This window comes from Platalea leucorodia (genome assembly GCF_965183815.1).
Source record: "Platalea leucorodia genome assembly, chromosome: 13".
In the NCBI taxonomy this organism is placed as follows: Eukaryota; Metazoa; Chordata; class Aves; order Pelecaniformes; family Threskiornithidae; genus Platalea; species Platalea leucorodia.
Genome location: NC_138835.1, coordinates 636252 through 662280, shown reverse-complemented (window position 1 = coordinate 662280; position 26029 = coordinate 636252). Strand labels below are relative to the sequence as shown.

The 26029-nt window shown below is 47.2% G+C and overlaps 1 protein-coding gene across 1 annotated transcript; it reads right to left on the bottom strand.

Annotated features, from left to right (window-relative positions):
• Window positions 1-1983: 1983 nt before the first annotated feature.
• Window positions 1984-24991, bottom strand: SAMHD1 (SAM and HD domain containing deoxynucleoside triphosphate triphosphohydrolase 1; the record flags this gene model as incomplete). Its single annotated transcript, XM_082325675.1, has 16 exons — window positions 1984-2393; window positions 3729-3866; window positions 4232-4336; window positions 5534-5623; window positions 8468-8607; window positions 10485-10600; window positions 11911-12002; window positions 12598-12706; window positions 12816-12916; window positions 15073-15228; window positions 16242-16312; window positions 16923-17038; window positions 18755-18915; window positions 20121-20193; window positions 24619-24685; window positions 24778-24991. The coding sequence occupies 16 exons, from the start codon at window positions 24989-24991 to the stop codon at window positions 2271-2273; spliced, it is 1872 nt and encodes a 623-aa protein (XP_082181801.1). The 3' UTR covers window positions 1984-2270.
• Between the last annotated feature and the right edge of the window lie 1038 nt (window positions 24992-26029).

Genomic DNA, 26029 nt, shown 5'->3' with positions numbered 1-26029 from the left:
AGCCAGCCTGGCCCCTGTCAGGACGCTGCAGTCGGAGGCCCGCCGGCTCTGCCCAGGCACGGTGACGGCGCGGGAGTGCCGCACGGCACCAGGAGCGGCCGCAGCCTCCGTGAGCCTCCCTCCCCACGGCCCCACGCGGCCGAGCTGGCCCCGCTGCCGCGACCGCTCACGCTGCGCTTCAGTAAGCATTAATTCAGAAACCATCGCCCCAAGGTAGAAGATCTGCACCTCCACAGCGCGGCGTTCGTCCTTTAGAAACACATGTGGCTGTTTGTTAAAAACAGCCTTACTGCACAGTCATAAAGTTCACACACTGCAATTCCTTAAAAGAATAGTAAAAATCATTGTTCATAAATTTATTCTTAGTCCAGAGAGGCTCAGATTAACATGTTTGAGAAAAAGAAATGCTCTGTCTCAGAACTTAACATTAAGTACAAATTTTTGCTTCAACATAAGCAAAAGATACTTCTGGAGTATAAAGTGCACCTTTTATAACAGATTCAAAACAAACCCAAGCAACAATAACAAAATTACATTATTCTGAACAATACTTGATTTTATGCAGATAAGGGAGATAAATGCCTTCACTCTATGATGTTGTTTTTTGAAGCATGGTACGAAGTTCTTTAAAAGCTTTTACGAAGTCACAACCCCTTCTGATAGTCACCTGGTACACAGAGATCCCAAGAGCAGAGGCTGCGCCGCGTCGCCTTCAGGCACGCGAGCACGGGTACGTAAGAAAGCAGCAGAGCGCAGAACGACTCCTGGTTATTTCAGCAAACGAAACCTGAGCGAGTACCTGAATACTCACCTCCCCCTGCCCAACAGCTGCCCCTTCCCGTGGTAAAGAGGGCAAAGGAAACGTAATCAGATCGGAGGAGCGTTGTGCAGCTCTCTCACAGCAGCTTCCCATCGTGCTGGTTTTCAGAAACTGACCCAGTTACCCACGCTTGGCTCTCAAAACTGAGTGCCAAACTTTTCTTCCCCCGTTTTCGGATATAAAAACCCAACGTTCAATTCCAATCTCTGATCATTTCTGAACCTTTTGCTTTGCATTTTTAGTTCTGAGGGTGGGGTTTTTCAAGCTTTTTAGGTTTTATTTAATGAAAGCAGCCTTCCGCTTAGACCTGAGTAAAAGATGAGAGGAAAAAGGTCTTCCTCGCTCACTTTTTCAACTGGACAGACATTTAGCAACACTCACATTAGTACTGCCACTAAGGGAAAACGTAAGAACCCTTATAGTTCTGCAAGGGAGAAAAATGACACAGGAACAGCAATCCCAGATCCAGATAAATGGAAGGACGCAGGAATGGAAGAACTCCTGCAGAGCCTGTCCACCTGGTCCAGCGTAACGCAGAAACGAGGTGCGCTCGGGGCAAGGAAGAGCAGAGCCAGCGCAGCGGCCCGCGGGCGCTCCCCCGCCGCGGCAGGAACTGGGCGCATGTCCGCTGCCCTGGCAAACCTTCGGGTCGCTCTGCTTCCCCGCAAGCGCTCAAACGGTGGACGTTTTGAACAGTTTTTGCGGTTCAGTGTAAGAGTAAAAATATAACATTCAATGTATCAAAAATACACTATAAAATAATAAAAGGCTGCATGTCACTGCAATGCATTGTTACTTCAATAAAAATTGTGGTCACACTTATAGCAAGAGGCCTGCACCTTCATCAACTTTCTGAATACCAGAAAGGTAATCCTTGGTTATTAAAGATTCCCCTCTCCCTTCCTTTTATTTTTTTAAATTAAATTCGTTTTGCTATTTTTGAAGATGCCACCTATGGTTATTTCAAAGTTCTATTACCTCACCACATTTTCAGAAGCATACTTACTCCTCTCTTCCTCGGGTGCTGGGGGGGGTGGGGGGGAGACACGGACGGACAACCAAAAAAACCCGAGCTGGAAGTTCTTCTGCTAGCTCATGCAATATCACAATCATCTTAAGAAGGGATCAGGACTAGAAGGAACAGCAACGTCTTCAGCACTTCTTGTAATAACGATGAATTGCAATTTTTAAAGTTACTCTTGCTACACAGTGCCATTACATTCAAAAATAAGTGAGAATTGAGTTTGCTCTGCTGCAATAGGTTGTTAATTTTTTAAAAGTCCGGTTGGAATATGCACTTTGTTTAAGTACTTACATTAAAACATACTGTATTGTAAAATGCATTTCTGCATTGTTCCATAAATTCTTACAGTCCACCCAGCTAAAAGAGTTGCTGCTCAGCTTTACTCATCTTCCGAAGCAGCAGACTGAACAGTGCCGAAAGGAAGCGTTACTTATCAAAAGGAAGCCTTTGTCTGCAGCTGGGTTCTGAAGCTGTCCTGTGTTCATCATCTTCCACGTTATTCCAGCTTCTCTTCATTGGGGTTAGATGAGGGGCAACCACATCACTATCCTGTTATTGAAAGTCAGAAAACATTAATGGTAGTACAGTCACCTTTGCTTTCTATCCTAAAGCAGGGGAAAAGCAGCTCAGTATCAGACTTAGTAGAAAAAAATAAATCCAAGGTCCCAGAAGCATTGTAAATTAACAGACACTGAAGACTGCGCATCCCAGAGATGGAAACCGCTGCAGTCAGTGGTAGCATCTGGTGGGGAGAAAAAAAATCCCCCGCATATTTGAGCCTTCACCATTGACAGTTCACCTCTTCCTAAATTATTCCCAGCAAATCCGGGAAGATCAGCGGGCTTGTATTTTGGGCATTGGTATACGAACCACAAACACTACTGTGTTTCCTCTGACTTCACCACAGTTTCTCATTGAAAACCGTTGCAATCTACCGGCTGCAGGTGCTTGGATGTGCCTCTCACAATCTTAAAGTATGTAACGTTGGTACAGTAACTGGTATGGTTAGAGCGGCGCTCATCCTTGTCGGGTATATATGTTAATCTAGTGCTCAGGCACCGCAAACACAAACCGGAGAGCAAGGAGCTCTCTAAGCTTAGACATAAGCTGGTGAGACGCATGTTGCCATGTTCTGCAACACACCAGGGCCTGCAAGACAGATATGCCTGAACTCGAAGAACGTGCGTATAGGATACAACCACACTCTGCAAGCAGAGAAAGCTTGTTACTTGATCCACTTGTAAAAAGCCTTTCTGAAATAAACTGCTCTCAAAAGACGGATGCCAGAAGCATGACATGAGCCTTAAAACAAGTTGTTTGTGCCCATAGCTGCAGCTCCAGCACGTAAGAACACTCATCTGCTGGGTGGTCTTTCATTTCAGAGGATGTAGCTCTTTCCCCAAATGAGACTTGCAGGTGTCTCTAGCAAATAAGATGCCAAGTCAGGGATATCAGCGCACTTGATGAAAAGGAAAAAAAAGGATGGAGTTTAACAGCTAGTGAACAAGGAAGGAAAAGAGGGAAGGCAACGGAAGAACGGATCTGACCTGTTCCCTAGTTCTTTTAATCTCTCAGTGCTGTTGTAAGCCCTTGTATGAGGAAACTTGCATCCATGAACTAGTGAGTGTCTGTGTGGATACTAACTTCGTTATAAAAGCATGACTTCAAACCACATAAGGTAAAGCAATGCAAATCCATCACTATTTCAGTGAAACCGAAGCACGGCCAGATGCGAGCCACAATAAATTACCAGAAGCTAGGTTAGCGAGGAGTGGCTCTGCCACAGAGACGAGGCCTGAATGCCAAGCTTTTGAATGAAAGAGAAAGCTAATGGACAAAGGCGAAGAGCTCTAAGAACAAGAAAAAGAAAAGTAAATTTGTTACCTGGGGTTTGGTGAAATCCTTCTCTATACACCACTGAATAAAATACTGCTTTGCAGCTGAAACAACATTTGGATCCTGACTTTTACAATAAACCCGGATAACCTGCTCTGCAAACGTCATGGGTAAAAACTTTGAAACCTTTGGAACAAAAAAGAAATAAGCTTTAGTATTTCTCGGAATTTAGAGTCCACTGAACTTCAATTTTTTCATCTGAAGACAAACGGAAAGCAGTAAAAAACATCCCACTACAATCCATGAGCTTTATCCAAATCAACTGTATTTTTCTAAGGCTCCCAGTGCATTCAAGTTAAATACTGTTCACATGCAAAGGCCGTCAGGATTCCAGACTGTCATGGTACAACACACATCAAAGACCCGCAAGGACATGGATTCCACAGCCTCTCAACTCCTGCAGGAACTATCCTGAAGGACTGTAAGCACTTTCATCGCAAGCTGTGAAGAAGACGCCCTTCAGGAGCCAGTTGAGGAAAATAAAAGACTACCTGTTCTTTACTGATCTTGACTGCCTTGGAAGGATCAGCCTTGCAATAGAAGAGAACTTTATCAATGGGATTCTGTTCTTTCATTCCATAATCCATATTGATAACCTTGCACGTAAAACAAAGAAAACGGCATTTGTTAATGTTTGTCTTTGGTTTTCTCACAATAAATACAAAAGGATATGCACTATACTTCTGTAAATGACACAAATCAAATAGAACAGTAATTAACAAATGATTACTTAATGAAACAATCTGGTATTTGCATTTTATATCTTTTCTTCCACCACCTTTCGCTCTGAGGCTGCCAGGTTGATATCCACATTTACCCCAACCAACTCCCAGTCGCGCTCTGAAACGCTCCAGTTTCAAAGGGTGGAAGCAGGCTGGTCCCTCGCCAGCCCGCGCCTCCCCGACACACACAACCTGCGGAGGCAGCAGTAGAGCTTACAATGTTAAGCACGAGGTTTAGACGTTATTTACATCTGTTGGTACACCAACAGTTTTGTGGTCAGCAGAGAGCAGCCCACGTCCCCATGACTTCAATTTGTGGGACAAGGAAAGCACAGTCAAGTACTTTAAAGCTAAGCAAACCGCTACAACTTTACCCAGCCTGAAGCGAATCTTCAATGCAAGGGAGCTTTAGAAGTGATTTGTGATGCACTCTATGGAAAGCCATTCGTTAGCTCTTCCCAGAATTAACCAAGAACAGGGACTGAGCTGGCTGATACTTGCAGACTGCTCAAGCTCTCTCCTCCCCACCGGCGCCGGCTGGAGACCAAGCCGTGGCAGCGAGGTGCTTTACGCAGAAGACAAAACCCAGGAGGGGTTTTGCATCAGGCATGCAACACTAGAAGCCTGGAAGTCTCTGTGCCCGTTATCCCCGCCCTGGGGCCCGCAGTTTACTTGCCTTCATAACCCGCAGCAGTGGTTCCTAGACTGCTGACTATAGCACCCATATGCTAAACCCCAAAGGCTTCCCTGCTGCTCCTTTTCAGAGTGAGGACAGTCACGGGACAACATATTCATGCCCGGGAGCAGAAGTGCCCAGGCGACAGCCCAGCGAGGCTGCCTGGAGCCCCTGCCCCCAGGCCCTCCCAACCACAGCAAACTTCCCAAGGGGGAAGCTCATTGCTCTCAGAGCCTTGAGCTGAACAGGTCGGACAGCATTTATGAGGCAACCCTGTGGTTTTGTTTTTTCACTTTGCACATGTACTGAAACACATCTCCAGTTTTCACCGTGGTATACAAGGCCCTCCGTGATTGAGAAGTTTTTACTCTAAACCCGCTCTGAGAGATATTTACATCAACTATGAAATCTTCAGCCTTTAGCTCCACATCTGGAGGATCCTTTTCTGGCTTGGAATTAGCAATGCTTTCCGCCAGGCTATTACTCTGAAAAAAGACAGTAACTCAGATTACATTTATGCACTATCAGGTCTAGACCAAGGTAACAAAATGCATGACAGAACATGTCACTAAACTAAAGCTTTCATTTCTTCACAGCTTGACAGACTGTTCTTGCAGCAACCCGGTTGTTTGAATCCTTGTATGCCTTAGCCATAAGTTTTCTACCAATTTTTAGAAACAAAACAAGCTTATGCAATTGAGAAGACCCAAACACAGCCAGCCTGTGGAGGAAGAGTTTGATACCTGATGACAGGAGGGGAGGACGGGCAGGGAAGAGTCAGTCCGTCCAGGATGCTGAAGTCTCCAAGAAAGCAGAAAATAAGTATCTTCAAAGCAACTGTTTTACTAATACAAATGTTTTGCAATTAAGTTCCCCAAAGCTGAATGTAAATGTTTTTACTGAACTTTTTTTTTTTTTTAATGAAAGGCTGCAGGATCTCACCCTCTAATAAAGCTTTTATACCTAAACATTCAAACATATTAAAAAATCCCAAGGGACAGACAAGATCAGTAATGTCATTGACCACTATAACAAAAAAAAAACCAAACCCAAAACCAGAAAGCTCCTAGGCAAACTCTGGGGGGATGGTGACCTACTTCAAAAGCTGAAACCCACAAGGGGGCTTTGTCTGGTTTTGGGCCCGAGAGAAGATTCCCTGCTGACAGGCAGGCCAAAGCCAAGCAGAGGAGCATGGTGTGATGGAGAGCAGCTGTTCATGGAAATGTGTGAGTTCTCATTAAAAGGCTGTGGCTGGGCAGGAGAGAGAAGGTTGCCTGTTTACCTTTGTTCAGGGCTGCTATGTTCTGGGGAAGATGCAAGATTTGATGAAGCAAGATTTCCTAGGAGCAACTGAGACTCATGGGAGAAAAGCTTCGAGTGCAGCACAGAGCGTCCAGGAGACAGGTCCAGAAGAGAAGAAATTCACCTAGCAGCATCGGTTTTGCTGCTGCTTTCTCCATTGCAAAGACAGGGAGACTGCTGCAAAGAGCAGGGAACCACACGCATTGCCAGGCTGAGGCATATGTCTGGTTTGTTAGACTCAAGAAGCCGAGGAGAGGTTTAGACTGAGAGCAAACCTAGAGGAAAGAACTGCCAAGAGGCAACTGGCAGGAGGCAGCCTGGTTATAAGCTGTTCTGTTTCTATTCTGTATCAGAATGTATGTATGCCAACTTTCTCCTTTTCTTTGTTGTTGTTTGCTTGCTTATTTCTGTAAGTTACCTCTTAGAGTTTGCATTACCTGGAAACTTAGCTCTCAATTTAAGAACTCTGTAGCTGTTTGGGATGCTCCCCTGGCTCTGGCCAGCTTGAGGATCGCAAAACCGGACAGGGCTCTGAGCAACCTGATGTAGGTGAAGCTGTCCCTGCTCACTGCAGGGGGGTGGACTAGATGGCCTTTAAAGCTCCCTTCCAACCCAAAGCAGTCTATGATTCTAAACATAACGGCACTGCGGTTTCTTAAGGAGCAGAACAGACACAGCTATGTCTTGTCTAGCCCCTGCTCGCCTCCAGCACTTCAGAGGAAGCTGAGCCTCCAGCATTCCTGCAACAGGCAACTCCTGCACCACAGGAGGAAAAATTCTCCCCCAATCCCTCAGCTGAGCACCAGAAGCTGCAAAGAATTGGCTGGATATAATTCTGGCACCAGCAGTGACCCAGTCTCCCTTCAAAACAACACACTGGATACCCCAAGACTCAACGCCTCTGGCTGGATTTTCAAAGCAGGAGTTTTTCTTTTCATTAACAATCTTCTAAAAGGAACTGTTTAAAGGTGGAACTCATGCAATTCACTCTCCTGCCCATCTCCTCGTTTCTTAGGCCATCTATCCTGAACTCCTCCTCAGAAGGGCAGAAACTTGACAATCAATGTACAGCCATTTCGTGTTTTCCTTCCTCCTATTTCCTCCTGCTTTTTTAATACAGAATCTCTTAATGCTACTTTTTCTTAGGCAAAGAACTCAAGCAAACCTTCTCTTCAAACAAAAAGATGAACAGAGCAGCAAGACAGCCAGTAGTCCTTCTCTAACCTTATTCTTCAAAAGAGCTGAGTTATTTTTATTAAGGCTTTCTAGATACAGTCAGCCACTTCTGGAAATTTGGCATGGAAAATTTTAAGCATCATGGCTGAAGTTTAGAGATAATTAACTGATGATTTGATAGCATGGCTCAGCTTTTCTTGTAACGTGCTATACTATCTGAAGTAACGTCAGCTCTAACATAACGTTATTTTGAACTAAGATAACAGCGGTTAAACTGATGTCTGATGAGTGCTTTGAAAAGCAAACACTGGAAAAAACACATGCATGCTCATGATAAGTACAGAATTTAATACCAAGAAATTCAGAGGTTATTATTCAGTTTGACGTCTGTTCTCAAAGTAAAGCACACAAACTACAATTCAAAGCAAATGTGTTGCTTCTTATCTTGAAATTTTAATGAACACAAGATGATAGTAATAACCTTCTCAATCACTGGACTATAGTGGGTTTTTATGCAATTTTGTATTTTTCAGAAAACAGTTTCTCTCTGAAAATATTTCTGCAATAACCAACTTCTGAATTTCCACCTCTTGCCATTCTTCTGGCTGTTTGTAGATAAAACTCTTCCCAGTTTCCTATAATATGTTACATGGCTTAGCTACATAAAGACAGGAGGAGAACTTTTGACTCTATTTTTGGAATAGCAGTTAAGGAAAAAAAAAAAACAAACAAACCAAAAAAACCCAAAAGAAACAAAAAACATAGGGAGACAGAGAAAAAAAAAGACGGTCAGCAACTCAGAGAACATTTTACAGGGACAGAATTCAGAATCTTCCACCAATGGACATTACCTTTCCGATTTCCCTCATCGTTTCCGGTTGAGTCTCTCCTAAAAACTTGTATAATTCACGTCGTTCTATTTTACGCAAAATTTCTCGTGCCTCCTTCAGTTCTGGACAACTTGAGTGCAGAATTTCCAGGTAGATATTATCTGCCAAAGTTGCATTGATTTTTGTTAAGTATGTCACAATCCAGCGTCCCAGCAAAATGCACACACAGGGACAAAGGTTAAAGCACCAAGAAGAACTGCTGCTCCAGGAAAGACACTCACTTTCAGAGAATGACTGAACGTACTAAGTCTGACAACTGAGAAGTCACTTACAGCGTCATCCTGATTGTCATAAGATTCGTAACAGCTGTCGAGGGAAGAACTAGCTCAATTCTCACCCTTGCAACAAGTTTTATTATTTCACTGAAAGTTGCTTCCTCTCCTTATTTAGCCAATCTTGTTCAGCAGAATATCCTAAACCCCAGCGCCAACTGGCTCAGGGACAAGGGTGCTCTGTCTTGTCAAAGAATAAAGGACTTCCTTTAAACCTTCAGAATTTCTCAGACTTTGGATGTCAGCATCAAAGTCCCCCCTCCTGTCTCCACATGACAGTGAAGTATGCAGTGTGTTTCCCACCATCAATGCGAGCAGCAAGACGCAGGTTTCTCTTGATGTGGCTTCGGAGCAGAAAGGTTATTTTTGGCGGTCCTGAAGAGGCTGCTGCTGTCAGGATGCTGCTCGTCGCCACAACCAAGACAGCTGCACTCCGTGCCTATTCGCATCCCCCGGCCAGAAACACCTAGGCAGCTTTGACATGCGGAGCAAGCAGAGCTCTGCAACGCCCCACCTAGGACCGCAACCGGCTTGAGCAGCTCCCAACGCGCTCCAGAAGCGGGCTGAGCCACGTACCAAAACGCCTTGAACCGAGGGCTGTTTTCATGGACAGGGTTGATCAAAGTCAAGAACTTCTCCACAATGAACAACAGGCCGGGTCTCTTCAGATTGAGAGAAGAGACAATGCAGGGGAAATAAGCAGCCCATGAACACATCCATTGTGCAAAAGCAGCAGTGACAGGGAATGGTTTGCTGTCTCATCCTTCACTAAAACTAGGATTTTCTGTCACATCAGGAGGCAACAAATTAAAAACCAACGGTGGTTCTCCACCCATCGTGGAAGAAAGCTATGGAACTTTCTGCTGCAGAACGTCACAGAGGTTTATCATTTACAAAGATCCAAGAGGCAACCGGACAGCTTCACTGAAGCATCGCTCATCACGGACTATGGAAAACAAGCCTATTGTCCTCTCAGAAGCCCCCAGGTTGCAACCACTGGAGGCAGGGAAGGAAGTGCCTCGGTTTAAGAGGAGGAGAACACACTCGTCCTTCGTGGTGCGCTGTTACATCTGATGTTGGCATATTCCTCGCATCACTCCCCTTGCTGTTTGACTCTCCTTGTAGAGCAGGACAGCTCCGGCAAGCAGCTCCTTGCTGTGGCAGACTGTAAGAGGCAGGGAACAGTCCTGCTCTCCTTGCCCCGAGCTGTCCTCCTCACTGGGTATCGCAGGTCAGCAGGCAGTTACAACTGCACCCTGGTGCTAACTCGCGAGCGCGGCTAATCTTACAGACCAGACAGCCCGCAGGGAACAGATCCGAGCCCATTAAGGACCTAATCTCAGTGCTTGTCTTTCTGCCCAGCCTTCCACAGCCCAACATTGCAATTCATGCTCTCCAATAGCTACTGCCCCTCAAAGCCAGCCCCTTCCCCTCCCCTGGGGCAGAGGCACGCAGCCTCAGAGGGGCCAGGCACCTCCTCATCTCAGCACTCTGTGCAGCCCCTCCACCCGCTCGACGCAGCAGGTCCACAGTCAGGCTGAACGCGGCTGTGGCAGATGAAGGATTGCCAGCAGAGGACTTTAGCGTGACACAGTAACGTGCACACCATGTGCAACAGTGCCCTCAGCCTTTGTCACCTTGTCCATGGACCAAAAGGTACTCATGTTCTTTTACTTTAAAAAAAAAAAAATTCTGAGAGCTCATACCAGTTAGCTTAGTGTAGGCTTCCATGTCCTCCATTGCTGTAGAAATCTGGTACAGTTTTCCTCCAGAGCCTTCTATTTTAAAAAATTTGTCTGCTTTTTGAAAGGCTTCTGTAATCCTAGTTTGAGACAAAATTAAGACTTAAGGATAGCATCATTTTGAAACACCTTATTGCTCAAGAGTCAAAAAAGAAATGCATTAGTATGCTATAAATGGAAGAGATGAAACTGCATCCCAAGAACGCAGCAGACCCTGATCGCACTGCAATATGTCCTATCTCCATGCTGTCATTGCACATTTCAACAGAGTCTTTCCATTTACTGTAAACAGGCTCAGATCAGACCTTAACCTTCTGTCAACAAATGAGCAAGTCTGCTTTGTTCTGCTTCAGACTATGCGTTTAACATTGCTTAGATGTTTGCAGAACCCTACAAGACAGTGACGTGGTCACTCGGCTGCAATGAGGCTGCCCTACATACGACCTTTTACAGACTCGTTGCTCCAGGAGTTAACTGAGAGAATGCAAAGCATTGTAAAGGCAGAGCATCATGAACACATGGTATTTTCAGGTGGGAAAACTGATGTTCTAAAGATCAAGTTCTTCCAGAGTTCCCTGTATATTGTTTTCATCTCCGGCTCGCACACTCATTAGGATAGCCTGCTATAACTATGGTAAGCCAAGAACTAAATTTCTGGGCTGTTCTACTCCTCAAATGCAGGTACTGTCAAACCTTAGCATTTTTAGTCTGAGTTTTAGAGGATCACTAAACCAGGAGCTGAAGTTTACAAAATGAAAGCAGTCATGAATCACTCCTGTACTGTGTAATCCTCTGCATTCCTTTTTTCCCCAAATTTAGCAGATGGTTACTCGGCAGCCAAGATCCTAATGAAAAAAATATTTGGGGATACTAGTATTTCTGCTTTTCAAGAAAAGTGAAAAGAATAATGCTATAGGGAAACTTCTATAGATAAACAAGAGAGGTACAAAAATGCAGGTAGCCAGCTGAGTCCTGGTCCTGGATAATTCCTGCTGTGGCATTACATAAACAAAGTTGGGCCTCAGCGGAGCTACGCTAAGCTTGCTCATTACTTTACTCTGTTAGTAACCTTGCTCTATTAACCAGCCAGTTTGAGCATAAGCACACCCTGGTCCTATGCTGCTTCAGGGCTTTAGTAATTTTCCCCTAATTGAATTTCACATGGAAGGATGTTGTCCTCCTCTTTTTTTTTTTTTTTTTTTTTTTTTGTTAATCACAGCTTCTTTGATACTCTAAGCACTGAGCCTTGCCACAAGAATTGGGTTATATAGCCCAGTGGCTTTTATTCTATGTCACACCTTACTGATTATGTGAATATTCCAAATGGATATACAGTTTCAAGAATTTAAAAAATAAATGGAATGCAAGGAAAGGAAAGTATAATACTTGCATTATTTCAATGATGTTGCCAATCTTGTGCTGGTATGCTCGCCGGTGCAGGCAATTCCGTGTGTGGAACATATCATACAAATTTCCAACTTCCTGAATCAAAAAAACCCAATCATCTTTTACTTTTGACATTGTCTTAATAGGAAAATTAAAACAATCAAGGACTCAAACGAGTTGTCTCCTTCCCTTTGCAGCACAGAGCAGAATGGTTATTTTTCACAATTTACAAATTCTGAAACAGAGTCAGGCCGCAGAGCAGAGACCTGACAGCGACCCCAGGCAGCCTGGGCAGAGAAGAGGAGCTCTTGCTCCTTTAGCAGCCCCTCAACAAAGCCACATTCAGCTCTTGCTCGGAAGGCTGGGAGCAGGATCACGCACAGCTGATGTTTTCTGTCTGCCCTGGAAGGACCCGGCACAAGCCCTTTCAGACAGAGGCTTGCTCTGTCCCTCCCTTCCTTCCTTAAACCAGTTGCTTCTGAGAACCGCTTTCAAAGCAGCAACTACTTCTTCCTCTTGAGCTAAAAAAAGCGTCCAGGAGGCAAGCCCAGCATGCCCCTGCAATCCAGCGTGCAGCCGTACCACGCTGCCCAAGGCAGGCTTTGCCATGCCCCCTCTGTTCTTGCTGCGCTGCTATACCTCGCACGCATCTGGCTGCTGCGCGTCCCCTCAGTTCACGCACGCTGCTTACCTTGTCACGGGTACAGATATGCTTCTGGTTTTTTACTTCACAGACCCGAATGAATTTAAGTAATCGCTTATAATCAAAATTATTCTGGATTCCTAGGTGATGGCAATCCCTGAAAATATTCCACAGAGAGCGTTTAACAATGAGATCATACTCATACATACAGTAGCATTGTTTCAGTAGGAATTCATAATAAAAAACAAAAACCGAAAGACTTGTACCTTGCAAAATAATCCCATTTGTCAACGTCAATGCCATTTTTTTTGTTAGCTACTATCTCATATAGGAAACTTTTCTCCTTTTGTCGACCACGGTAGGGCCACTAACAACAGGGGAGCCGAGAAGAAAAAAAAATCAGAAACAATAAGAAATTAAAGTGTGCAAACAATGTCAGAACAATTTTTTAAAGACAGTGGGAATACACTTTGATTTTGCCTGTGATAAACATCCAACATTGAGGCAGCAAAGAACACAAAGACAATAAGAGAGCGTTCATAAGCTGTCGGGCATTAGAAATCCAGAACTAGGGCTTAAGCAGCCACCTTCCCAGAATATTACAAAGAATAAAAACCATGTACACAAGCATTTCATTTCCCATTCTACTAAAGCAAAGACTGCAGCTTTGAAATCCCAAAAAAATGCATACCAACAAGGAAGGGAAAAAGTTGGAATCACATAATCCTCAAGGAATTAGTTAAACCCACAAAACATGTCACTGTCTTGCAGTCTTCTGCAATCAACTATACAACTTTGTAGAACAGAGTTTTAAAACAATTATTTAGATGTTTTAAACAAAAATTGTTAAACAGCCAACTACTTAAACTCCTAACCCACAAGGAGAATTCAGCCATGAGGCAAACAGGAAATCAATGCCAAAACAATGAGATACAAGTTGCACATAAACATTATTTTCTTGAAAATGTAATGATTCTTCAGCTAAACAAAAAATGCCATAAAATGGTCCTGAAATTCTGAAGGCAGAAAACATTGCATACAAACAGATAAATGGCTTTCATGTTACCTGCATTACAGAAATATTAAAATTTATATGAATAAGAACGGAAACGTGTGTAAGCAGCAGGATAAGAGCATATCATAGATAAAAATATCCTGTGCTGATCACAAAGAGCTCTGCTACTGGGACAACGTTCAGGATACCGTTTACGTTCAACGCACAAACCACCCATGGCTTGTGTCAGGACCAGCAGGTGACGGCATCATAGCACAGATGCCTCAGAGCAGCGGAGCCTGTGCTCTGGTAAGACCACCACAGTACAAACGACTGCCAGGGGAAGATCCCAACACCAGGAGAGCGGCAAGAAGGGTGCCACGTATCATATATGACACTCCTTTTCCTGTTATCCTGCTGGAAAACAGGCACAGGATCCAAACAAGGAAAAACAGATGTCGGGTGAGAACCTGGCACAAGATCAATGGCAGCGGCAGGCAGCAAGATTTGTGTGCAAATGGGTAAAAATCAACTTGCAGACTTTGTAAATGAATATCCCCTTCCTATAAGATCTCAGACTGAATTTTACTATGCTAAGTTCCCTCTGTTTGTCATCAGAGTGCTGGAGCACACATGGTAGAACTACACACTACTACAGCAGAAAATAATGGGTAAGTGCTAACATTTGTGGGTGATTTGTTTGGGACAACATACAAATTCTGATTAGGACCAGATTGTCATGACAGATCTCCCACTGACAGGTTCTTAATTCTGGTAGCAACTGAATGGGTGTCCTGGAAGAGATGACAAGAGCTCTGAAGTGTAAAGTGAGGAGAGAAGACAATTCTTTCATAGAATTGCAAGGATTAATAATCACGATCTCTTCTTCCTTGCCTCTTGAGGCAACACATTTCTTCAAGTCTTATCCCTGCCTCTATGTTTGTTACTGCGATAAATCCAAGCATTTTCCTACTGTCGTCAAAGCTGATGCGGCTCTGGCACTTGGGCCATGCTTTGCATTGCTCATTGCCTCATCTCTGCCAGTTCTCTGTTTTGTTGTCCAGTATCAGCTTGTTATCCTAAACTATCTCCACGTTTTCTTCATACGGCCACCTGAAAACACGACCTCCCATCACCACCGCCTTCAGGCATCCAGTGTTTACTGGATCCTAACCTGGTCATTTAAGGTTTCCGTTAAACATTCAGTTCTATCAATCCAGTTACAGTGAATTAGGTTCACCAAATACATATAACATTCTTAAGCTTTCCTCTAATCTGAAGAGTTAGAGGTAAGAACTTCTCAGGAAGAGGTAAGCACATCTTCACATCACATAGTGAAGCTACCACCTCTTGCCAGCACTGCGAGAAACAAACACCACACTTCTCTAGCATCTCTTGTGCCAGGATTCTCAGAATTTCATTGGGCTAAAAATAAATAATAAAACATAGTAGAAGGAAAAATTATCTACTCTTTCAGTAAAATTAAAGACATTTATGGGGATAACCACAGGAGCAGTACACTGACTCACCGATTTCTCACAAGCGGCTTCATCTATAGGCCCTCCTATTTGTTCCTTGATGAAGTTCATGTCTTCTTCCAGGACAAGACCATACGACTTCATGACTTCTTCTAGTTTATTGGAAGTGATCAGGTGCTCAAACATTTCAACAGAGGCAGTTTCGTGCTGTGAAAAAACCACCCAAATGTTGCATTACAAAGTTTAAGCGTCTTTCCTGCAGCATCACAGCCTTCTCCTAACCCAGCAGCACTGCCCAGCAGGGCCCGAGGGCACGGCGGCGTGGGTGCAGCACTGGGGGGATCTGCTGCTCGTTTGGTACCGAACCAGCCAGGAAATCAACCAGCCGCAGAGTCCAAACACGCCCTTCAGCAAAGAGCTGTTCCTTTTGTATTTTAGCAAACAGCAGTAAGACAGTTACAACGCTAAAAGACAAAATAACCAATTCTGCCTGCAGAAGATTAACAAGCTTACTCAGCTGATTTTGCTTAGCACTTACAAGCAGAGAGGCCTGAAAGGACCGCGTTACATTTCAGTCACAGCAAACAACCCTTGAAACTCTGTTCAAAGTTTCTCAAAGTCTGAATTCTAAACACTGTATTAAATATCCTGGCCTTGAACTAAAATCTTAAACTGGAAAGGAAGCTCCCAGTTGGTATTTTGCATCTGTAAAATGTATACTGAAGAAAGCTCGCAATATGCATTTTAAGGCACAGTGCTGGCTTAAAATGATCAGTGCGGTCCTAATGAATTCCGCTTCTTCAGAGTCACGCTACAGGCATTGACAAGACCGAGACATTTCATTTCTCCTCTGCGTCACCCAGCGTGACACCTGCAGGACAGGACACGCGTACACATCCGCACTTTCGGGAAGAGATGCTGGTGACGAACATCTGCCCTGGCTTCTCCCCACACCTCTTTCTGCTTTGCTAGTAAGGCTGCACCTGCTCACAGCCACGCCGAGGGGACTGGCGTTCCCCAAACAAACAGTTAAAGAGAACAACAAGGAAATCATCACAAGGTTACAAGACAACATTCTGGTTTTTAATTATGCCATCAAAATGATGCAATTAGAAAAGGCTAGATGATCACTATATTCTCACAAGCACTGGCAGTCTTTAAAGGTGAATTACTGCCCCTTTAAAAATTTCAGTTTTCTATTTCAATAGTGAACAGCTTACCTTCCACTTCAAATCTGGACGAGTGAGTGGAATAAATCTTCCATCAAACATGTGTGAAAATGGCCCATGACCTTAAAAATAAAGATTACACAGGTTTAATCTGAGACATGGTTGTCAGCAAAAATACTTTGAGCCAGCTAAGGATCTGGATTCTCTTGTATTTGACTCAATCTTGACGTCATCTATGAGGAAGATTCACCTATAGCGAGTACACTTTCCTAAGACACCTTACGTACTACTGCACTTAAGATAGCCAGTTCCATTACCTACACAAGCAAATACTGCAGTAACACTAAGAACATTAATTACTCTGTGCCAGCTCTGAAGAAAACAGGTAGTTATAAGATATAGCAATTTTTGAAAGGGCCACTAATTTTCACTCTGAAATGTTTTAAGAGCCCTGAGGACGTCACAAAAGGAAGCGGACTTCAGCCACTGAGGGCAGAAGTCTAAACACCATATGCAAACAAGACAAGAAACTAGCTCAAAGCGGCTACAGATTCACTAAGTGGAGTTGCCTCTGCAGATGTACTCCGGACCAAACAGGAACAGATAAATCCCGTCTCAGAATATGGCCGCGCACTGAGCAGCCCAAAACAGCTCTCACAGTCTGATCTCGCAGCCAGCTTTTCATCCAGGTTAGCTTTCAAAGAGCAACAAGCCATCTCAAGTGTTGCTTACCCAAATCATGACAAAGCCCAGCAATTTCTACACAGAGGATATCTCGCTGGGTTATATCCAGTTCTGGTTGTCTCTCCTTCAGTGCACGAACCAGACATCCTGCTAGGTAGCCCACCCTGTTGCAGAGAAAAAAAAAATGTGAATATAGTAGTGTTTTAGGCTGAACAGAAAAAGAGCAGTTCACCTGTTCTATTTTGCTCCATTAAGTCACTGCCCTTGTCCGAGAGGTAGCACACAACAAATACTCAAGCCCTGACCTGCAAGAGAATCAGACAAACTATTTCCTGCAGTAGAGTTTCAGTCATCAGTAACACATTTGAAAGCAAAAAAGCATGAGATACCATGCCCCAAAAACAGAGACAACAGCATCCTGCAGTATTTCGTAATGCACAACCACGGAGTAGCTAAGTGAACAGCAGTGCATTATGGACAGTGTGCATCCTGAAGCATCACAGCTTACACATCATCCTTTGACTTCCAGTCAGTGCAGCTGCAAAGGTCCGCAACAGTCACCAAAGCATTTTGTTCTTCTTTCAGACTGCTATTTTAACAATAGCTTACAACAATTATTTCTATTCCTTTCATTCATTTTAGATTTGACATTTAATTTCACTGAATGGGACCCTCTGCTCTCATGATACGAAAACAGCAGGAACAACCATATGGCACATACTACAAACTGTTTACAACCTCTACACCAACTTCTTTTTCTACTTGCCTCAGCAGTCCCCCTTGCAGAACATCTTAAAGCAAGACAAGGTTTTGTATGACAAGGTAGTATCTTTTATTAGACCGAATTTTACTGTTTGGTGGTTTTTTACTAGACCAATAAGCACACAAACCTCACTTCTTCTATTTTAACATTGTAGAAATCTTCAAAATGATATACAAGTTGAGAACCACTGTCCTAAGTTTAACTACCTAGATTAATTGAACCGTTTAAAAGAAAAGGTTGTTGATACCACTGGAGTTTTCAGACTCCTGTTGTGAAAGCTTGGTTTATATCCCTCACATTTTTGTCTTTTCAGGTTTACCAGATGCAATCACTTCCAGCTTGCCTCACTGCCTTGACCCTTTTGCAATAGCCATTTGCATCTTGTTAGTGTCAGGAAGCAGGGGCAGAAGCCAGAATTAACTCCACAATATTTCAGCACTAACAAAAACAACTTTAGACTGGCCAGATCACCAGAATAGAAACCATTGACTAGTTTAATTTCTCTGCACCTTGGGATATTCCTTTAAAACAAGCTTAAATTTGTCATTAATGAGCTTCTCTGCGGAGTGTGAACGACCTCACAACACTCTGGGAATCCTCATGTCCATCATCTGTTTCTGTTTAACTTATATTACAGCTACCAGCCTGACAATCTGCCATCGTTTGCATAAAGCACACAATTACAAATGCTACACTACAGATAAGATGGGTTTTAGCTGTGCTGGACAATATAAGGGGATTACAACTGTTTGGCAAGTCATTTAGAGCAGCCCCAGCACCCCTCCCAGGTTTACACTTTAAAATTCAAATTTTGACCAGGGAGAACATAAAGCATGCACAGTTTTTAATTAACATTATTCTTAGAAGAAGAAGGTGTGGGGGGAGGAAATCTAACATTGATCCGTCTTGTAGGTTTTTTTATCTGTCTTTATTAAAAAAAGTTCAAGGAAACAGCCCATAATCACACAGGATAACCAGGAACATTTGTGAGACCAAAAATGCCACCATAGCAGTTTTCACCAATGCTCAAAGGCAGCGATCGATGCCCCTTGGCTGGCACTCCGCGTTAGGGGAGCCAAACCTGGGGGGATCCAAATGGAAGACGACATCACCTTACCCTATAGAGTGCTCAAAGCGGTTGTGAGAGGCTCCTGGAAACACTAAGTAAGTGCCGCCCAGCTGCTTGATGTATCGGAGGCGCTGGAACTGAGGCGTGTCGATGATTCGGACAAGAAGGGGATGTATTTCAATGTGCCCATGAATCGGATCGTTAAAAACCTACAAAAGCCAAACAATAGTGTAATTAACATTTCACATCTGACTTTGAAAAGAAACAGGCACCAAGGCAAAGGATATATAGAATGGTCAGGTACTTGGCGGGAGAGGGTGATTGTCTTGTTTTCCCCTGTAAAACAGCCGTATCCTGCCTACCCTATATCAAGATTTATCTTGCAGAACTACTGAAGCTTGACATCAAAAAAGACAAAGCTGCACATTTCAGAGGGCAAGGGAATTAAAGTCAAAATCTCTAAAAACGTTATCTGCACCTGAGTAATTCCAGGACTTAACACTTGAGAGAACCGCTGTCTTTATTAACCTGCTATTCCAGTTAAAGCAGAATACTGCAATACACGTCTGAGATATCCAATAGGAAGCGTTTGGTTTGCCATTGTTCATGTGTTTTGAAATTTTGCAGAGTGGAAATTATGATTCTTACTTTTTTCATAAAACAAAATGCAAAACCCAAGATAACTGAAACATGAAAGAAGTATTCCCTGATCATCCCTAAGCACGCGTTTTAAAAGACACCTGAGTAACTACGGTGACTTACCAGAGAAGACACACAAACTTAATCCTTGCCTCAAAAGCAGATAAAACCATTTCACCACACACATATCTTGGTAAAATACTGAGGCAAATAAGGCTTTCCTGTGTTTTCTCTCCTCTGGGTCACTGAGCTGACAGGGCTCTGGCAGATGTGCAGACTACTAAGGAATGTGTGCAGCCCTGGCCCCAGTTAAACCAACATACACCACTGGGAGAAACTGTTGGACCCAGCAAACAGTGGAAGTGAGGAGTCTGTTAACCCAGGCCTGGGGCTAAACTAATAAATAAAAAACCCAAGGGGAGGCTCTACACACAGCGATGTGAAAGGGGAGCTTCTCAACACATGTCAAACAGCTCATCTGCTCATTCAATCTCTCACAACTGCCAGGTGCCCACATAAAGCTCTTAGCTGGTGATTTTAACAATTTTTCTGGTTAATGTGGTTTTTCCCCCTGGGTAAAAATGTGGGTTAGGCCACCCACTATCAAGGAGAAGCTCGGAGTTTGCTGCTCTGCAAAGGAAAGGCACCACCACCGCACCAGCTGGCACCACCGAGCCAAAAGGAGCGGAGGCAGAGAGGCAAGGAGAGAGACAGCGCTGCGAAGCGCTGGCGAGGCCCTGGAAGCGGCGTCCTCCCCGCGCGGCACTGGGGCTACCTTCATCACGTCCACGTGCTGCTGGCGCAGGTTGTTCAGGCAGGCCAGCACTTTCAGTCTCTCAGATGGGAGGCTAGAAAGGAAAAAAAGACATTGAGAGCAAAGTTTGCAATGCATTTCCCTTTACAATTTGCAGTACATATGGAATTACTTGTGCAAGTTCATATTACTCTGATATTCATTGACTCTTTTATGGAAATACGTATTTCTGCAGCTTTTTCAGAAAAATATTGGAAGCATTTATCCTTCTGAAGTCAAGTATAGAAGGAAGAGAAGAAATAGCTACAGAAGTTGTTTGTAAAGCAGTGCAAGCGCTGAAACTAAAATGTCAAAGTCCCAATAAACAATTTTATAAAAATTTCTTTCAGTTAGTCAACTCTGTATTAAAAGAAGGTTAATTTTGCCAAATTAACTTGAATTTTACATAAATTAATTTCAATTCCAACAGCGAAACCAGAGTTTAAAGGATGCTCTAATTTTGTCGAGAACTGGTTCTTCTATTTCATAAAGATATTTTGCTGTCATTTTTAGTAAGTTATTAAAGGTCCCCTTCACAACACACACGTGAACTTTCACCGCAGGTGCTCTGCTGTGGCCATGGGAGCCCAAGAGCACAGGCAGGATAAGACTGGAGGGAGAGATATTACTATTACACTCTATTACACCCACTTTATAATAGTAATATTACTATCACTCTATTACACTCACTTTTATTAACCGTGTCTGCAAGCCTTGTCCTTGAGCAAACTGGTTTCAGCCTCAGTACGACAGCAAACACTTTATCATGACAAAGTCTGATTTGCTACCTTTTACGCTCCTCAGCAGTTAACCACCCTGAGACCAGTTTTACATCAGTCTTTCAATTTAAACTTTAACAGAAAGCAATACTATAAAATGTCAACTATTAGCAAAAGATACTGCTTGATGCACTACATATTTTCATCCGAATCATTTAATAATTCACAAGCCATAAAATATTAAATGCATATGACGCCTGAGCTGCTGGTGAGCAGCTTTTCTCTTAAGCACCTGGCATCCCGGTCCCTAACAGGGAGCTCCTGGGCTGCGGCCTCTGCCGCTCACAGGCTGCCACAAGTCTTTAGCTGCCCCCACTCGCAGGCGAGATGAAAAGCACCAGTGGCGATGCTCAGCCCAGCGTGTTTCTTCACATCCCAAGCAGCTCCCTCTCTAGGAACAGTCACAACCCCCCGGGTACTTACAGCGGAGCTCCTGAAAGAGTCCGCTCTTTACAGGGCAACAGAAAGCAGCCAGCACGGAGGACAAGAGGAGGACCGCCTGCATCCGCCCATCCTTCCTGCTCTCTGCTAAGAGACGATGAACTTTGGCATGGCGCAAAAGCCGAGGAGCCCTTCTGCAGCCAGCAAAGCAGACGCTTGTGCGCACCCGTCCTTACACTCTCCAGGAAAAGCAACTGCTCTTTGAGGTCTGTCCTGAAAATTGGACCAAGAATATTCAACTGCTGCTTATAAGAAACACGTAACCTTTCCAACCACAGCTCTCTACACCGTATGATACATCTGCTGGAGTCACCCCCGGGGCGGACCGGTGCTGCACATGGGTGAGAGAGCAACAACAGGAATAGGCCCGACCCGGGGAGGCTGGGAGGTCCCCGCCTGACAGCACGTCAGTGGCCCGCACACCTTGCCGTCTTGCCCTGCCTCCAGGAACACCAACCCTCCTTTTGGGTTTGGCCTCCAGGTGAAAAAGCACATTGTCAATACAGTCCTGGCGTGACCGATCACCTGAACGTCACGCCACAGAGAGCTCTCTGTATCCTTCTTCAGAGAGGAAACAACAGCAGGGGATTTTTCACCTGGTGTCTACACGGTAAGACCGCCTCAGCCGAGAGATTACACACAGATCATGTGTTAGCGTGGTGTGGCTTCCCAGGGCTGTGCAGGCACAGCTCCTCCAACAGCCAAAGCAGCGATCCCGCTGGCTGCCTCTGAAAGGGTGAGAACCGGCCCTTCCCCACCCGCCCCTGCTTTGCCCGCACCCTCCCTTGCGCCACAGGTGACAAGGACGAGACCCCCTTTCCTGCACCCGTTAGGAACTTAACCACCCCGGAGAGGTCAGCCAGACAGCCCTACTCATCATCCGTATTTAAGACGCAGCGTGCCACACGCCACGCAAAACATCCGCTTCCAGGAACGCGAGAGCACATGGGAAACCCATAGCCCTGCCTCCAGGCCCCCGTGTCCCGAGCTCTCCCCACTGCATGCCCAGGAATGGCAGGGAACTGAATATACACATTCATTACCGGCCTGCCACAGAGAAACAATCAAAGTTACTGTAGGACACAGCGTGCAGTGGAAAGACGCGTGCAAAGGGATCATTCTTTAGCGCGAAGTTGAGATGTTTTGAAAAAGCAGAAGGCTCTAGCAATTTCTCATCCAACTCACAATATTTTCAGCTTAACAGAAACAAGATGTCAGATCTCACCGAAGGAAACAACTTATACAGGAAACCCCACGAGCATGGCATTCCATCCCCCCAGCACCACCCGCTCTCCACACCAACCCAGAGCTCCTCGCAGCCGTTTGACTCCGCCGCCTGCCCACGCCTCAGAGCGACTCCCTCCTGCCCCGTCCCGCCTGCCTGCGTCCCGCACTGACACGGCCCGAGACCCGCAGAGCGGCCTGCGTGTGTCCGGTGCGTCCGAGCGTCCCCACGGGCACTTGGTGCTCCGACAGCCAGCGAGGTACTAAAAGCAATCGGCCTCCTGGCAGTGTCTAAACAGAAACTCTACATCCACTTGTTATTCCAATCAATTACCTCATACTTCAGAAACAAATAAAGCCTTTAGCTGCCTTCCTCATGACACCACACCATTTCTATCTGCACGCTTCAAACAGCTGCAGTTAAAACCCTTCTTCCAAAAAAACCAAAAATACCTTAACGAACCCTGCCAACATCTTACCTCCTCCAAAGCGAAACCCGTCTGCCGTGTCACCTTGAGTCAGGCCAGCTCCCCTTTCTCTACCGATGGCCACACCCAGACGCCCGCTCTTTCAACTCACCCTTCGCAAGCTGGGAGCGTGGCCGGGATGCCTCGATATAAGAGAGGTGCGGCCCTTCATCCCCAGCACGGCTCAGCTCTGGCAAGTTTCCAGCCAAGGAGCCAACCAGCACACCAAAGTACTCCAAACTCCCAGCAGACAAGCGCAGCTCTGCGCTTGCGTACGCGTGCCAGGTAACCCCGCGCCAAGCGGCCTTAGGTCCGCTACCAGCAACGTTAGCAAATAGCTTGAGCGCAACAGTTGGGTTTTGAGACTAATTTGGAGGAAATAGCATGAACAAGGTTAGCAAAGGAGTAAAGAAAAGACATTCAAAGATTCAAAAGCACCAGGAGGTATGTGGTGAGCAAGCAGGCTCACATCCCAGGGGAGGGGGGCAGAACTGGCCCCAGCGGGGCAGAGAAGGGGCAGCGGGGCCCTTCGGACACACGGTACAGCAGGATACGTTTATACTCTCTTCTGTTTCAGAAAAGCAAGAAAGTACATTCACCACCAGAAAAATTACAAGGTTTTTTGGGGATCGGTCACTTCCCTCACTGCTGGGAACAACCCTTTACACGCTTTAAGACAGCATCCAGCTTTCCTGTACTCGTGGCCGGTGACTGTTACCGAGCTGGGAGTAAGTCTTTGCCAGCCGCCGCGCCCCACAGCCAAGCGCTGTCGCGGTGGCCGCTGAACTCCGCCGCTCGCCCACGGGCCCGCGTTCCGTCGGGACACACAACAAAATCTCTTTTTCCACAACGCTCCACCCTGTTGTAGCAGGCGCAACAAAGCGCAAAGTCACGACGAAGTCCCAGCAGCTCTTACAAGATTAAAACTTCCACGCCTGGGACGTGTCCCAGGGAGATGGGTGAAACCCAGCCTCCACGAAGCAGCATCTACTCCGTTTTAAAAATCGTTACCACTGTCGTCACTAGAATCGGAGTGGCATTAACTTCAGGCTGAGGAGAAAGTTCTTGTCAAAACCCCTGGAGTTTACACTCGTGTTCCTATTAACACTTAAAATGTTATTGTGCTACCGGTGGCCTTTTCATTAAAGCTTTTAAATGCATTTTTTGGTTACCGGGCAGCTGGCTGCTTCGCCCTGGATGGCGCTGGCTGTGCTGGGACCAGCAGGGGGACCGGCAACCTGCGCCGGAGGCTCCCAGCCCGGCCACGCCGCGCCCGCCCCGGCCCGCGCTGGCCTCCGAGCGCCGGGGCATCGCGGTGGGAGCGGGCCGAGCCGCCCGCCGGCCCGGGACGCGCCTCCCCCCGCGGTTGGTGCCGCGGCGGGGCCTGGCGAGGCCGCGGCCCGCCTGCAGCAGCCGCCCCGGCCCGCAGGCGCGGCGAAGCCCCCGGCCGAGCGCCCTGCTCCCCGTTCAAAGGCGAAGCGGCCGCCCCAGGGCCGGTGACGCCTCACGGGGCTGAGAGCCGGGGCCGCCGCCCCTCCACCCCCCCGGGCCCGCGGGGGCGGCTCTCACCAGACGCGGGTGACCTCGAGGGCGCAGGCCGGCAGGTCCAGCAGCATGCTCCCGGTGACGCCGCTCTCTGCGGGGGCAAGCACCGCGTCAGCGGCGGGGCCCGGCCGCCCCGAGGGGCTGCCCGGCCCCCGCCCCGGCCCCGGCCCCGGCCCCCGTTACCTCGGAAGCGGCGCAGCAGGCTGGGCTCGCCCACGCCGCAGTGCGAGAGGTGCTGGCAGAGCCGCTCCGTGTCCCACAGCCGCGGGTCGCAGCGGTCGCTCCCGGCCCCGGGGCCGCGGGGCCCCTCGGGGGAGCCCTCCCGCCGCGCCCGCTTGGCGGGAGCCGCGCCCCAGCCCGCGCCCGCCGCCGCCGCCGCCGCCGCCGGGCTCCCCATCGCGCCGCCGCCGCGCAGGCGCAGCCGCCGCCCGCGCCGCGCCCGGGGGCACCGGCGCCGCGCTGACGTCAGCGCCCACCGCTGCCCCCCGCCGGCGGCGGGACCGGCCCGGGGCCGGCCTGGGCCTGGGCCTGCGCCTGGGGGTCGGGGTCGGGGCGGGCCTGGGCCTGGGGGTCGGGGTCGGGGCGGGCCTGGGCCTGGGGGCTCGGGGCGGCCCCGCCGGGGTCTTTGCCCTGGGCGCTGGGCTGTGAGCCCCGGGCCGCGGCGGCGGGGCTGGCCGGGAGGAATTCGGGAAGCAGAGTCCGGGCAGAGCTCCCCGGGACACCCGCGCCCCCCGCCGCACCCGCGGCAGCAGCCCAGGCCCCCCGGCACCCCCCCACAGACGCGGCCCCAGACACCGGCGCCGCCGATGCCGACACCGGTAACGCCGGCAGCCGCCGCCTCAGGCCGCCCCGGGGCACGGGGGCACCCGGGGATTAGGGACGCTGAAGGTGCGGAGTGGCTGACAGGGACCTGCCGCCGCCGAGGCCGTCGCCTTGCATCCCATGCGGGAGGCCGCTCTCTGCAACGAGCCGGTTTTCACATGAAAGTGCCGGTCGTGCCGGTGGAGCCGCGGAACAGGCAGGGCTGCTGCAGCGAGATGAGCGATGCTCCCACGACGGCAGGTTACTGAGAGGGACTCGGACGTAAATACCTGGAAAGGAGCACCACCGAGGCCCGATCATCATCCCAAATCCCAGCTCGGTCACACACATCAGCCTCCACGAAGGCGCTCCCAAAAGACATGATGCTGCAACGCTATTGCCCTCGAGCAGCGCTGCTGAAGACACCCAAAGATGACTTTTTCAAGATCTCGTTCCCAAGATGTCACAGGCAATGAAACCAGCTGCACCCCAGCTGCCAGACTCTCAGTTGCTCACAGCCGTGACAACCAGACGCCACGGCTGTCGCAGATGGAGACACGCATGCTGGTTTCCAGATAGCATGTCCATGAGTAACGTCCCAACATCCATGAAACCAGCTCTGCTGCGAAAGACC